This window comes from Phyllopteryx taeniolatus, chromosome 12 (assembly GCF_024500385.1).
Source record: "Phyllopteryx taeniolatus isolate TA_2022b chromosome 12, UOR_Ptae_1.2, whole genome shotgun sequence".
NCBI lineage: Eukaryota > Metazoa > Chordata > Actinopteri > Syngnathiformes > Syngnathidae > Phyllopteryx > Phyllopteryx taeniolatus.
In genome coordinates, this window is record NC_084513.1 from 12,327,762 (window position 1) to 12,343,913 (window position 16,152).

Genomic DNA, 16,152 nt, shown 5'->3' on the forward strand with positions numbered 1-16,152 from the left:
GAAGAAGAGAATGAGCCGTCTGCTGTTACCAAGGCAACGCGAGAAGAGGGAGCTCAAAATGGCGATCGGCCCCACAAAACAGCAAAGCAACACTTTTGTTATTGTTGATCATAAACACTAAGACCATATGGATAAATAATATCTTATTCGCGCATCAGTTGTTGCACACGCATAGCGTTTCTCAGCCAAAATGGAGAAGGAGGAGACAGCACTGGTGAGCGCACATTTTAACTCATTTACTTACTATACATGGACGTAATGTAGTACGTACGGGGTGTTTCCATCAAATTACGAATATTGGCTGTGCTCAAGACGCATAAAAATTTAACAAGGTAGTTAGCGTTCTTAGTTTGGGTCATTTAGAGCGATAATGTGATGAATCATCACAACGTTTTGTGTTTTTTCGATTATTTGTTATATTATTATTTGCGTTTGCTGTGTGCCTTTACAGAAATGGGGAAAGATAATCAGTATTTACGTAGAAGTACAGATACGGTAAAATTAAAAGTACTTATTCTGCTCCTGTTTAAAAAAAAAAAAAAAAAACAGTATAGACTCTAAAATGTACTTAAGTCAAGTTGATTTTTTTCCTTACCAGGACTGAATTGACAACAGGTCCTTAATGAGCACCTGGATACGTTTATAGCTTTACATCTGCTAAATTAGATAATGATAACTGAAAAATACACCTTACTATACAGATACTATAAATACAGATACTTGTGTTAAATAAAAAGGCGTACTGATTTAACGCCTCTACTTAACAATATTGACTCTAATTTTGTTAACTACAAAAAGTACAAAGAAAAATGAGCTCAGCTTATACTGTCAATAAGTATATGTTTACGGGTTTTTTTTTTCACATTGAGTTCTACAGAGGTTTAAAAAAGTAACAAGACTTCTTTGACAAAGTAAGGACAGTCCAGATATCTGTTTTCACATGAAGGGAGTAAAAGTAAAATATAGACACTTGAAAAATCTACTTCAGTACACTAACTTCTTCACGTCCCACAACTGGAGCTATAACTCTCTGGTATTGTTGTTCTCAGGCTTTAATCAGATATTATTGCAACGAAAAATATTTCAACCATGCTGTGAACGCTGCAGCAGCTGCTCTGACAAAATTCAGAGGTGACCCTGTCCTCAGTTTCTTCCATGGATATGGCTCTTTAATGCAAGGTAGACTGAACACAATACACTAGCAATACATAACCTCTTACAAAATTGTCTACTTGTAATATGCATACGTAACTAACAGATTGTTTTTAATTAACTACAGATTCAATTCTAGAAGCTACAGCAGAGTTGCACACACTAAAAGATGCACGAGATGTGTCTCTGTGCACTCTAATGGCACTTGTCAACATTGAGAAGAAAAAGACAAAACCAGGTAAGACAACAAGGTTCTTTTATTCATGATATAAATGTATCAGTTTGGGTAATATTTTAATTTGTTTTTGTCATTGCAGACAGAGAAGTTATACAAGAACTTGAAGCAAAAATCAAGGAGGATCGCAAAAGCGCGTCTCCTCAGAGTCTTTACCATGCTGGTGTGTTTCTCTGGCTATTAGGCCGAAATGATAAAGCGAGGGAATACACAGAGCGAATGATCAAACTCTCCAATGGCTCCAAAGAGGTAGGACAATCATGGTGTCGTTAGAGTAAGTGAAACATTCAGGAGTTGGTGTCCTGGGAAAAGAATATGACAAATTTGTTCTCCAGGGTATAATCCTGAAAGGATGGATAGATGTGACGTGTGGGAAAGATGCATATGCCAGAAAAGCTGGAAAATACTTTGACGAAGGGCTGAAGGACGGACCAGATGTTTTTGCTCTGATGGGAAAGGTGAGTTCGAAATAAATAGTTTATTATTGAATTTCATTCCTCAACCACAGTTCAAACTGTTATGATGCGAAGATTCGTTGAACATTTGTATACCTGTACATCCTCTTGCTGTGTTTACTATGATTAAAGGGATTTCTTTTCTATCCTAGGCACAATACTATGAATATCGTCAGAACTATTCAGGAGCATTAGATGTGGTTAACAAGGTCATTGCTAGTTTCCCTGGGTTCTTGCCTGCTCTTATTAAGAAGATGAAACTGTTTTTAAACCTCCAAGACTGGGAGCAAACCACAGAGGCAGCAATCAGGTAAGGATTGAGATGGTCTCTCCCTAGTGATTCTCTAAAGTTAACAGTTTGTCATTGCAAGCACATCAGTCCTCCATGATTCTATTTATTTATTGCACCTTTGTTTATCCAGGTAAGGCAATTGAGAACAGATTCTCATTTGCAATGCTGACCTGGCTGCAGACAGCAAAAGCAAAACAAAGCAAAATAAAACCAAATACAAATAAATACAATAAAAACCAAAGTATGAAAACATACTGCAATTCCAAGAGTAAAAACACCAGTTGTGCTCACTAGTCTGCTTTTACAATGCTATCCTACCCAGTTTAAGTGTATGGTGCCACAATATTGTCCATTCATTGGCAGCTATTCTAAAGTCAGAACTTTTTACTGGAAGCTCATTAGTCTTCCGTCGATGTCTTTATCAATTATTAAATGCAAAACCCTTCAATTCAAACGTTGCTGTGTCTCATTTCAGACTTTTACAAATGGATAAAAACAACCTGGACGCACTACAGATGCTAACACTGTATTCCTTATGTAAAAATGGAGATATTGCTGAGGTACCTCAAAACTATAGCAAACATGACCTTAGTCCCAGTAAAATGTTATATACAGCTGTTATATGTGACATCAAAGTGCTCTTAAAGTTTCATTATTTGTACTGTTTCTGTATCTCGCTTGGCAGTCAACAAAACATCTTTCCAACCTCATCAGCAGTCTGGACATGTTTGAACCACGCAACCCAGAGCTTGTTTATAGAATGTCTCTTGCATTCACCCGAGTTGTAAGAGCTACTATTCTTGTTTGTTTTTGCTTTAGTTTTGTCTGATGTGGAGTTTCACAATTTATTATTATGCATTGATTCCTCCTAGTGTGGACGAAATGAGAAAATCCTGGAGCAGGTGTTCAGAATGGTGGAAAAAGCCTACTACATGACAGAAGGGAACTCGGATTTAGCCACGGAGTTGGGCTACCTCATGGTTCTTCAGGGTAAAATCAAGGAGGCCATAAAGTGGTACAAGACAGCTATGACTTTGGATGAGACAAGCCTCTCTGCACTGACTGGTAAGTTGCAAAGACTAAAGCTAACGTAGAGATCCACGGGAAAATAATGACTTACAGAAAGTCACAAATGCCAAATTTTTTCGAGATCAAAAAATGAGACCAAGATAAATGATTTGAAAACTGTTTTTCCCCACCAATATAACCTATACCCTGTACAACTCAATTGAAAAAAAATTATCTTTTCAAGAAGGGAAATAAAAATAAACAACTGAGATAATGTAAAACTGAGGATGTGGCTGTGTTAAGAATTAACCATACACATTCAAACTCATGTTATATGGGAGTCAGCGCACACCTGCCACCATTTAAAATGCCTCTAATTAACCCCAAATACATTTTTTATTTTATAGTACACTTTTCCAGATATTTTATTTCCTTTGTAGCAGTAGCCTGAAGATGTGCAAACACTGACTGCGATTTGGAAATGTTCGTAATTCCTCACACTTTGTCTAAGGCCCCAGTTACAGTTAAAGAAAAACACCCCCAAAGTATTATGCTGCTACCCCCGCACTTATCTGGCGGTGTTTATTTATTTATTTATTTATTTTTTTTTGCATTGAGCAGTGTTGTGTTTTGGGCAAACATACCTTTTAGAATTAATTATAATTCAAAAACACAACACTGCGTATTTCCAAAAGAACATACCTACAACGAAGCATGATGATGGGTTGAGGGTTGTTTTTCTTCTGCTGGAATTTGGGCCATTGTCAAGTGGTATCAAATTATGAACAGTTCCAAATACCCGTTGGTGGTAGTGCGAAACCTTCAAGCTTCTGCTAGAAAACGTCAGGAAAAGCCTACTAAATCAACTGATATGAATTTAGGTTCAATCAAAGGCACTTTAAATGGTGGCAAGTGTGCGCTGACGCCCATTTAAGATGAGTTTTAATGTGATTGTTTAATTCTGAACATAGACATCCCCAATTATAAGAGGGTGTGCACACTTGTGCAACCACATTATATCAGTTGTTTATTTTATTAATGGCGGCAATGTTTTTGATATGATTTATCTTGGTCTTATTTTGTACATCGCAAAAACCTAGAATTTGAACATTGATTTGTAGTCTTTCACATCCACAGTGTATGTCCATTATCATTTTGTTGCACAGGTATAATTCAATGCCAGCTGATAGAAGGCCGCCTTGAAGATGCAGACCAACAACTGGAATTTCTTACAGAAATTCAACAATCCATAGGAAAATCAGGGGTATTATTATTTAAAAATAATGCTATTTAAATGCTATTTACAATAATTGTCACCACAGGGCATTTGCTCCTATGGGCAAATGTCAATGTTTGGTTCCATCTCAGTCTAGTTATACATTTTACATTTTTTTCCCATCTCATTAGGACATCCTCTACCTGCGTGCGCTTGTAGCAATTAAAAAGCGCCACTCCCAGGAAGAGGTAACCAAGCTCCTGAACGATGCCGTGGAAATCCATTTGTCTACTCTCCAGGGTCTACCTCTGGGTGCGGAGTACTTTCAGAAGCTGAACCCTGACTTCCTGTTACAGATTGTCAAGGAGTACCTTGCTCTGTGTCCCACTAAGGTACAACTTATAAATGACAATAAGGTTTAAGTTTCCACCTTGAAGGTTTGTGTTAAAATTATTGTTGTAAAATTCTCTTCTCGACTGATGCTGTTTAGCCTCCAGCTCAGGGCCTGTCTCCTGCTCCGCAACTCAGGCACTGTGCTGCATTGTTGGATACAGTGGTCAAGATAGTGCCAGGCCTCCTGCAAGGGGTCTTCCTGCAAGCCAAAGTCAGATATCAGTCCGGTGAGCACTGCATTTTAAATGTGTTAGCTTCTTCTTTAACTGACTTCTTAACTATTGCATGTCTGTGTCCATTCAGGTGATGTTGACGCTGCTCAGAGCAGTCTACATCACTGCCTCGAACAGTGTCCTTCTCATACGGACTCTCATCTGCTCATGGCACAGATCCACTTGTTGCGGGGTAGCTTTACTTCGTGTTCCCAGTCGCTTGAACTCTGCCTCAGCCATAACTTTGAGGTAAGAGCATCGTCATTGCCATCACAATTTTCTACAGTGACCTCAGCTGTGCAAAGTAATTCCCTCTTTAGTTGGTGGTTAACACTTCCTCAACAATACAATATTACCAATATATTTTGTTCACAATACAGCAATTGGACAATAATTGATCAATTGCAAGAAAAAAAAAACAATCCCTGTTTTCATGTTACCAAAAAAAGAAAAGATAATCTATTCGGCACAGATACATTTATTAACCCTCATGCATTTAATTTTATTTTTTTAAAGATGCATTTACAAGATAATGTTAACTTGTTTCTGTTATATGAGTGGAATTGATTGTCATAATTACGCATAATAAGAAAAGCACTTTCTGAATTTGATTTATTATTATTTATATTCTTGTGTCTGTATACTTCAGCATGAATATTACTGTTCAATACGATTTATTTTTTTTTCTGAGGGGGGCCACTTGGAGGAGCCAGTATTGAGACATTTTGATCGCCTGCATTTTTAATATAAATACTGATACATACACACAAACACTGCCTTGTGCGTATGTATCAGTATTTTTATTGATATTGTATTGCAAACAACAAGCGATGCAATATTTTGATGTACGGAAGGGACGAGTTGTGTTTTTTACTCACAGCTTCCATTTTATAATACAGTGGAACTTCGATTTACATACAACTTTTTCGAGAAAATAAAAAATACTTTGGCTCAAGGACTATTTGCGGTTAACGAACAGTCTTGGCATTGTCGTGAAAGGCTAAGTTGTGCTTTTTCTCGTGCCGTGTAAACATCCTTGGGTCCATGCGTGCACACATTGCAGGTATCCTTGTTTTTGGCCATTTTAGGCTAGCTGTATCCATGGTGAATGTAAACAGTAGCTACTGTATGGGAAAAGGCTAAGACATTGCACAGTGATTTGTTTGCAAGCACATTGTTTTTCTCCTTTCACTTATTTCTATATTGCACAGTAGTTTAATTTTAAACACACACCAATTGAAATTAGGTAAATATTACATAATTCTGCAGCTTAGTCAGTCATTTTAATGGGAAGCATTACGCTGGTTCGCAAACTTTTCTGTTCAGTCACGGAACATATTAAATCCACAAACCAAGATTCCACTATACATCTTTCGTAAATGACATGGAGAAAACATTTTGCCCTAATAAGCTACTTGTTCATTTCAGATTCGAGAACATCCCTTGTATCTCCTGATCAAAGCCCAGGCAAAGAAAAAAATCGGTGAACTGACTGAGGCTATTCAAATTTTGCAAATGGCAATGAGTCTTCCTGGGATCTGCAGGGCTGGATCATCAGCTAAGTCCAAAAACAAAAAGATCGACCTGAGTTCTGCTGACTGTGTCTCTATCTTCTTGGAGTTAGCTGAGGCCTTGTGGCTAAATGGAGAACAGGTATAAAGAATGTATATTTGTAATCTCTATTGTTTGTAAGATCATATACCAATTTAATATTACAGCATGAAGCAGCCAAGGTGATGCAGGACGCCATCAATGAGTTCTCAGGGACACCCGAAGAGCTCCGTGTCACTATTGCCAATGCAGACCTGGCTTTGCTTCGAGGTGACACAGAGTTGGCACTGAGCATGCTCAGAAACATTACACGTGAGCAGCTGTACTACATCCAGGCCAAGGAGAAAATGGCAGACATATACCTCAACCACAAAAAGGATAAGCGTCTGTTTGTGAGCTGTTACAGGTGAGTAGTAGTAAATTGGATCATGATGTAACTCTGGATTATTTATAGTTGTGAGAAAGTATACCAACACTTTTATCCCTATATATATCTGTTTAATGAGGCACGTATTCAATGTGATCTTGGTCTGTTCTCCAGGGAAATGGTGGATAAGCTACCTGGTCCTCAGTCATGTGTCTTACTGGGGGACGCTTACATGCACATTTTAGAGGTAAGTGGAAGAATCAATTGAATCAAATCATTTTTTTAAATGTACCCTTTACAGTACTTTCATTAGATTCAGTTTTGAGATGTACATTTTTAATTGTAATCTAGTCTTTACTCATCATATACTACCTGAAAAAGAACATATAAGTCGTTCGGACTCTGGAATTTTACAGCTACTGTATTGTATTCGAGAATAAGGTGTAACTCAAACTCAAGTCAAACTTCAATCAACTATAGTACACATTTGAATGGCGAGTCGGCATTGGTATCCCGTGTGGGTAATCATGGCCCCCTACTGGCACTTTTTTACTTTACATATTGGACATCCAAAACAAACTACAATGCTATGGCAAGCGCTTTTAACATCTTAACAGTTAGACTGGATATGTGTTGCAGATATCTGTAATTCATAAATTGTGTTTAATGGGAAAAAAGTTGTTTACCCAAATATTCAAAAATAATACATTTTCGATATATAATACCGTGATACCGTGATATTTTTGCTCAAGAATATGGTACCGTCAGAATCTGATGCCAGCCCATGCCGAGTCGTGATTCCGATTCAAGGTATCCTTAATTTACCTCAATTCAAGATACAGTATCTACATGCCTCTTTTCAGAGATCTTAAACTAAGTTTTAACTCTGTGAAATGATGTTGGTGATATCTGTGACTGGAATTATGACTAGTCAAACTGATGTTGTAGGTATCTCAAACTGGAATTACAGATATCTACAAGTCAGTTGCTGACATCTGTAATTTACGAACAGATCTCTGCAACTGAATTGTAGACATCCGTCCATTTTCTGAGCCGCTTCTCCTCACTAGGGTCTCGGGCGTGCTGGAGCCTATCCCAGCTGTCATTTACCTAGGCGATATGACTAGTTTTCACTAAGCACAGTAATGTTCTTGACAAAATTTTGGAAACGTGGAAATTCAGACAAATTTGGATAAATTCTTCTGTAAGTGAATTTTTATAGGTTGGCAGCTCTGCTTTAGTCACTATTATCCTGAGTATTTTCAATTAATTACTATGTTCATTATACAATTATGCATCGTGTTGAGTTATCTTTTGTACTTATAAACAAACCAAAACAGTCATGAGTGAACTATACAGTAGTTAATTCATTTCCTTCACTTTTTAAAGCAGCTTTGACAATTATTCCCAGAAACTTCCGCCTATTCATTTTATGCTTAAATTTAAACCATGCTAATTGCCCTACCACTCATTGTTTGTTATGTTGATCCTCAGCCAGAAAAAGCCATTGAGGTATATGAGCATGCTCTTGAGAAAACCCCCAAAGATGGCGCTCTTGCCAGCAAGTTTGGGAAAGCTCTGGTCAAGACTCATTTTTACGCCAAGGTTTGTATCAACATTTGCGGGGATACCCATGATTGCCTCTCAGAAAGATCTCAGTGTTGATGCAATGCTTCGCATTACGCAGGCAATACATTACTATGAAGCTGCACTGAAGTCTGAGCAACAGAATTTCTTGCGCTATGACCTGGCTGAGCTGCTGATGAAGATGAAGCAATACGAGCGCTGTGAGAGACTTCTGCATGACTCTCTCACCCGTGAACCAGGTGCAGTTCTTCCCATACAACACAGTCTCAACATCACATCACCACAGACCTCTGACAGGGAAAAGAGGACAGTGGATCTACAATGCTGCCCTGTAAAATAAACTCAAGACATTTGTTTCTTAATGCATTATACGTTTGAAGATAATTGCTGGAAACATGCAAAGACTGAGAACTATGTAGTACTTTATACTGAGATATAGCGTTAGGCTGCTTTTCACCATTTCAGTTGTCCTCATTTTTTTAGAAACTTTTTTTTCAGAGGGGGGAGGGGGCTAAAACAGTGCCTAGTGACTCACTAGGGCCCCTGGCATGCAGTCTCCCCTCTCCCACTATTTAAGAACTTAAGCGCCTTCGTTTGCATCAGCGTTTCTGCCGCAATTGCGACGCCCAGTTTTCTACCTAGCTATACCTACACCCCGAAAATAACATTTCCCTTAAGGCAATCCACTTGCGTTGCCCCCCCCGAGTGCCTCGTCACTGGCCATGAGTGGGCACACATCACCCACAGAAAGGTGGAAGACCGGTTAGGGAGTATTTATTTATTTATTTTTAATCCCACTTGACAACCACTGTGTGGGCTTGGCATTGGTGTGGCCGCTTTAGATCGCCTTGTTGTCGCCCATGAGTACGTGCATGTCATGAACAGAAGGCAGAAAAGCAAGCAAAATTACATGTGAACCTGCCCAGCTCTTTTTTTTTATGTAATTATATAGTAATGGACGTCATTGTAATTTACAATTTTTCTGTCTTCCAACAAAGTGAATGAACTGACCGCCCTCTCAGATGATTGCCGCTATCTAATGCTGTTGGCAAAGGTCCAAAATAAGGTTGATAAAACAGAGGAAGCGTTAACATCCCTACAAAGAGTAAGTGGTCCTACTTGTTAAGTTCTCGATTAAGATTTTATATTTTGGATCAATTATGCCATTATCTCTCAGCAGGTCTGTATTAGTATTTCATTTAGTAATGTGTACATAATACACTGAATGAAGTATTAACGGCAATGCTATTCAGTTATGTTTTATAATGGATAGCAGTTTTTATTATCATCGTATCATTATGATGTACTGTTCTAGGCCCGAGATGTGCAGGCGAAGGTGCTAAAGCGCGTGGAATTGGAGGAGCCTGACGCCATCCCCATGCAGAAGCAACTCGCTGCCAAGATCTGCGCTGAGATCGCTCAACACTACACTAGCCAGAGGGGCTACGAGAGAGCAATCAAGTTCTACAAAGAAGCTCTTGTTTACTGTGAGACGGATCACAAGGTCCGTACTACTGAATCAAAACGTCCTATGTCCTCCCTGTTGCAGCTGTGGTGGACCAGCCTGAGCATCTTTTAGTGTCATCCCTACATGTATTTACCCTCTCTTAGACTGTTGGATTTGAGAAGAGGGATTCACAAAACTCACTATTTCTAGGTGATGCTGGAGTTGGCCCAGATTTTCCTTACCATCGATGAGGTTGATTCATGCCAGGAACAATGCAGTGTCATCTTGAAGAACGACCAGTTTAATGAAGATGCAACCCTGGTGTGTTCAGTCTTTCACTGCATATTCGGCCATTATCTGTTGGAACACATTAGTATGTCTTATTTTCAACATGTGTTTGTGTTTAGATGATGGCTGACCTTATGTTCAGGAGACAAGACTATGAGCAGGCTGTCTTCCGCTATCAACAACTCTTGGAGCGTAAGCCAGGTGCAAAATACACAATTTCTTACAATCAGTTGTTATTTATGTGCATGACTGTGCTCGGTCTTGGGCCCACTAGCTTTGTTGTTTTAATGTCCCTTTTCACAGCAGTCATTGTTGCACAGTGAAAAAGTGGCATGATATAGGGATCAGGAAGGAAGCCATCATGTTTTAGTGTGGATCTGCATACATTAATTTAATTACATCAACTGTCATAATGTTACCACCCAGTACTGAAATATATTTATATTTATAGAATAACCTCATTCATTCATCTTCCGTACCACTTATCCTCACTGGGACCGCGGGCGTGCAGGAGCCTATCCCAGCTGACTCTGGCTGAGAGGCGGGGTACATCCGTAGCTGGTCGCCAGCCAATCGCAGGGCCTATATAAACAAACAACCATTCACACCTATGGGCAATTTAGAGTCTTGAATTAACCTACCGTGCATGTTTTTGGGATGTGGGAGGAAACGTAGTACCTGGAGAAAACCCACGCAGGCACGGGGAGAATATGAAAACTCCACACACTTCGCTTGACTGAAAAACGGTAACAAAATAATCTCATAAATACCCAAGCTTCTACAGCCAAAACTGATGATTAGGCACTCAACTGTATGCAAACTTGCTAATGGTTAGCCAGTTGACAGCCAGCGGCTAACTGCAATCGCTACACTCTCATTTGCTAACTCGCATGTCACTCACCAGGCCAGGCCCCACCTTTTAAAGCCACACACATTCAAAGTCACAGATATCATAATGTGGATCGTGTTGATGGCGACTCGAAGCAGACAACAAAAATGCCTGTGGCTCACATGCACATGTTGTTTAATAATGCAAAAAAAACATATCTGATTAATTGATGGAATCATTGGTAGAATAATGTATTCTACAATATTCGATAGCTGCAGCCCTACCACCTTTCTGTAAATCACTTTGGCGTAGTGGAGCCCTGCACTTTACTGAATGACATTGTTCTATAATATATGTATATGTACAGTACATATATGGTAATCTTGACGTTGTTTAAACAATCCATTTTCCAAACTTACTGGTGGGCAGGGCACATGCAGACAAACAAATACTCACACTCTCACCAAGGGGTAATTTATAGTCTTCAATTATCCAACATGCTTGTTTGTTTGTTTTTTTGTTGTTTTTTTTGGGAATGTGGGAGGAAACCGAAGTACCCTTAAAAAACATTCAAGCATGAGGAGAACCTTCAAACGCCATACAAATGGTCTCAGCCAAGATTTGACTGACTGTGAGGCAGATGTGCTAGCCATTGCTAAAAGTACAAATACAGTATGTTGGCCCAAGACCTTTGCATAGTTCTGTCCACATATTTGTGGTAACTACAGATTGGTGTCTGGTTGATTGGAAAAGGATATCGAGCATAATCATTTACATTTTTAAATTGTTCTTTTTTTTCTTATTACATTTTAGACAACTACCCAACTCTGTCACGTCTCATTGACTTGCTGAGGAGGGCAGGGAAGTTGGAAGATGTGCCCAAATTTTTTGATAGGGCAGAGAAACGTTCTTCTCGGGCCAAGTTTGACCCTGGTTTTAACTACTGCAAAGGACTTTATCTTTGGTGAGTCAGATGTTTCTTGAGATTATGGTATCATCTGCTTTGTACTGTACGATATACAGTTCAACAAAAATTTGTGCTTGATGCTCAGGTACACAGGAGAACCTAATGCTGCTCTGCGACACTTCAACCAGGCACGGAAAGACAATGATTGGGGTCAAAACGCAATTTATAACATGATTGAAATCTACCTAAATCCTGACAGTGACACGATGGGAGGAGAAGTATTTGAGAATTTAGATGGGGAAGTTGGGTGAGTGGAAAAGCACATAAAATAAGATTTTTGGGTGAGTGGTGCCTTGAGATAAGAGGTTTTTCTTTTTTTTTTATCTTATAATGTAAGTTTATTAATGAGAAAAATAGAACTCTATAATAATTACAATTTCTAAAAAACTTACAGGAATGACACAAATATAATTAAAATGAATTAAACAGTTTTTGTCACACTATCCCATTCAATTCAATCCACATTGTCTGATGTGTGCGCTTTGGCCACCATTGTATGACAGACATACTTTTATACATTGAGACAGACGAGACGTCACAACTCCTGAGCAGTAATATTTGTTGTTCTATGCAGAGGATAAAGAATACTGTTATATAGGCACCCTCGATTTGTTGCTGCACCCCTTGTGTTCAAATATTCATTGCTAAAAGGGTTGGTCAAAACAACTCACATAGATGCGAATGATCATCTCGTGCCTATGACGACGGTTCCCATTATTTGTAGCTTTAAGCTAGTTGGCTAAAGGTTAAGCTACATGGTGATTTAATACACAATGTGTAATGCTATTTTGTTTTATGTTTAGTTTGACAGTAAACTTCAACTATGAGTGGCAATAAACAGCTTGCAGCATCTTTTGTAAAAATATACTTATTCTGACAAACCGCTGCGCGTTGTGAAGTGAGTTATGTCATCTGCCACCATATAAAACTATATCATAGGTTCGCCCTCGCAGGTCAAGGCAAAAAAAAATAAGAAGCCAAAACGGCTCATATCTTGAAAAACTCAAGTTGAGCCACTTGTATCGCAAGGCGTCACTGTACTGTATCCTCTTACGATATAACTCAAAAGGTTCAATTAAAACGGCAATGTGTGTCAACCTATCTGCTCAGGAACTCAACAGAGAAACAAGAGACGGAGCAGGTTGCAGTGAGAACTGCCGAGAGACTTGTAAAGGAGATAAAGCCGCAGACACCCAGTGGACATATACAGCTCCGTATCCTGGAGAACTACTGCTTACTCGCTACTAAACAGAAAGGCAATATAGAGAAAGCTCTTGCTGTTTTCACAGAGTTTGCAACCAGTGAGGTGAGTAATCCATAATGGCATGCTTGAGTGACTGCATCCTTCCCAGTGTAAATAAACATAACAGCACATTATTTTATCTTCTCTTATCACCCATTACACATGGGCAGAATTGCTAAACTAGCTGCCTTCACAATGTTACTGTGGTTTTGTAGATCGGATCGTTGTGAAATCGGTAACCAGACAAGAAGGGGATGGGGTGGTGTTGCTGCCTTGATCTTGTTTGACCAGGATGTTGTCTTTTAATTTAGAAAGACCACGTGCCAGCATTGTTAGCCATGGCAACGGCATACATGATGCAAAAACAAACTCCTCGAGCCAGGAACCAACTGAAACGTATAGCAAAGATGACGTGGAACATTGTCGACGCCGACGAGTTTGAGAAGAGCTGGCTGCTCCTGGCGGACATCTACATCCATTCAGGGAAGTACGACTTGGCAGATGACCTCCTAAAGAGATGTCTCAACCATAACAAGGTATGTCACTGCTTTAATATTATTAATGTACAACCTTTTTTTTCTTAATCAAGAATGTTTAATATCAAGAATTTAACTCAATATTTTCTCTGCAGTCATGCTGTAAAGCGTATGAGTATCGGGGTTTTATAATGGAGAAAGAGCAGGCATTCCGAGATGCAGCATTCAACTATGAACTGGCCTGGAAATATGGAAATCAGTCCAACCCAACCATCGGTATGTTGACCAGAATCACTGCCATGTCCACTTCTAGTTATGAAGATAAATTTGGGTTAAGATGATTACCGGTATATTGCAAAAAAAAAACATAAAAATCTAACAATCTGCATTTCAGGATACAAGCTCGCTTTCAACTACTTAAAAGCAAAGCGGCATTTTGATGCCATCGATGTTTGCCACAAGGTGAGATATCTCACGATGCTTACAGTTGGAACACCTCCCGTTATTTTGTAATCACAAATCATTCCCGTCCATTCACAGGTTCTTGCTGCTCATCCAAACTATCCAAAAATGAGAAAGGACATTTTGGACAAAGCTCGTGGGGCCTTAAGACCATAAGATCTTGAACGCCTGTTAAATTGTAGATAAATGTCAAGAACACTAAAACTTTGGTTCAATGTTTAATGTTTGGTTCATTTTGCAGTTACTTTGTGGAAATTAATCCATGCAGGTCACAGTGGAGTTACTGTGGATATAAAGTCGACACATCGCTATTGAAATGCCAGATTTTCTTTTTTTTTTTTTTTTTTTTTTTTTTACAATATAGTATAAAAATCTGCCATTTCAATAGGGGTGTGTAGACTTTTTATATCCACTGTATATACCCTGTTGTAAAACAGGGGGATCATGTAGTTATAGTTAGTTCTTTCTTAAGCATAGTTTAATAAACTTTAAATTCAGTATTATTATTTTTTTATCATCAATCTCCAATGTTAAGGAAATATCCAAAACACAATAAATGAAGATTATTTTTGTATTGTTTTGTGTCATATTCTCATAGTGTCTTTCAATCCTACACCCTCTGGCCATATGATTAGCTACGCCTGTATGAAATTATACAATACAATATCTGTGTCATAATTCAGCATTTACAAAGATAGTTTAGTTTTGAATCACGCTATTAGAGATGTATTCATTCAACAATATGTTTATTGTAGTTGTAGTTTACAGTGGGGTTTAACTACTGTTTCTAGTATTTTGCTTATATTAGAACTTTTTAATTGAATCTCACTGATTATGCAGTGACTCTGTTAGATAGCATGCTTGTAAAATACATTTTTGTATTTTTTTTCTATATTCTCCCCCCCCCCCCCCCCCCCCCCCCCCATTTTAAACTAATTAATGTGAGCTTTCACAATTATTTTAAGGGAATTGTTTAAAGATAAAGCGCATGGACAAATTGTTCATATACAGTTGCATAGCAAAATTGCCCATTTTTAACTTTTTGTTACATTACCAGTTCCGTTTTTTCCTAGAAACCACACAGACACCATCTATTTCAGAGAAGCCTGTGCAAATCTTGGGGAAGTTGTTTATTTGTTCCCCGAAAGAAACCGAATCCATCACAGCTGCAGGACAAGAATTGCAGAGGCAAATTACAGCGGTTGACAAGTCGGCCTTGCCTGGAAGTCCAAGTCCTGGATTTACCAAAATGCCATCCAACCACGCCCCTACTTGTGTACAATATTTTTATATTAACTGGGTCAGGTGTCATCAAAAAGGGCAGGTCTATGCAGTATTCCATCAACACTTCCAGCTAAGAACAGCTCCAGGAGCCAGTCATGAAGTGGTCCAACAGGAAGTGAGAGCGGGCGTGGAGGAAGAGCGTGTGCTACCGTTGCAGTGGGAATAAAACAAGGCGCTACCGTTGACGCCACGACCAGGTTCTGAAGAAGGTCGCTGATGCCATTTGTTCAGTCATTGCCAGAGCCAAGCAACAGCAAAGACCAACCAAGTAATTCATCTCTTTTATCAAGGCTGGAGAGAAGACCAAGGTACAGCAAAGGCCGTCGACTGGTCTCTTGGCAATGGCCAAGGACTGGAAGCTGGTGGTCGATTAGGGGAAGCACATCTGGTTCCCAGAGGCCATTACAATAACATCTCTGAGACCAGAGATCAGAAGGAAGGGTAGGTGGTCATGCTGGAGCTCACTGTTCCATTGGAGGACCGGTGGGAAGAAGCGACTGAACGGAAGCGAAGCAAGTACGTTGAGCTGGTTGAGGATTGCCGCAGTCAGGGGTGGAAGACTTGATGCCTGCCATTTGAAGTTGGCTCTAGAGGGTTTGTTGGTTGGACCCCTTGCGAAGCCTACCATCACTTGGGCATTACAAGTGCCCCACAAAAGGCAGGCAATCCGGCACAGCACTGAGACAGC

General features: G+C 39.3%; 1 protein-coding gene across 1 annotated transcript; it reads left to right on the forward strand.

Annotated features, from left to right (window-relative positions):
* The first annotated feature begins 6 nt into the window (after nt 1-6).
* ttc21b (tetratricopeptide repeat domain 21B) lies at nt 7-14,754 on the forward strand. The gene is made up of 29 exons (XM_061792934.1): nt 7-214; nt 1,050-1,179; nt 1,280-1,390; nt 1,470-1,636; nt 1,723-1,845; nt 1,995-2,152; nt 2,610-2,694; nt 2,820-2,918; nt 3,007-3,199; nt 4,309-4,406; nt 4,550-4,750; nt 4,849-4,978; nt 5,055-5,212; nt 6,392-6,616; nt 6,682-6,920; nt 7,056-7,128; nt 8,376-8,486; nt 8,569-8,707; nt 9,467-9,573; nt 9,784-9,972; nt 10,126-10,236; nt 10,323-10,404; nt 11,846-11,996; nt 12,085-12,246; nt 13,110-13,305; nt 13,554-13,778; nt 13,874-13,994; nt 14,113-14,180; nt 14,259-14,754. The coding sequence occupies exons 1-29, from the start codon at nt 191-193 to the stop codon at nt 14,334-14,336; spliced, it is 3,954 nt and encodes a 1,317-aa protein (XP_061648918.1). The 5' UTR covers nt 7-190; the 3' UTR covers nt 14,337-14,754.
* The last annotated feature ends 1,398 nt before the right edge of the window (nt 14,755-16,152 follow it).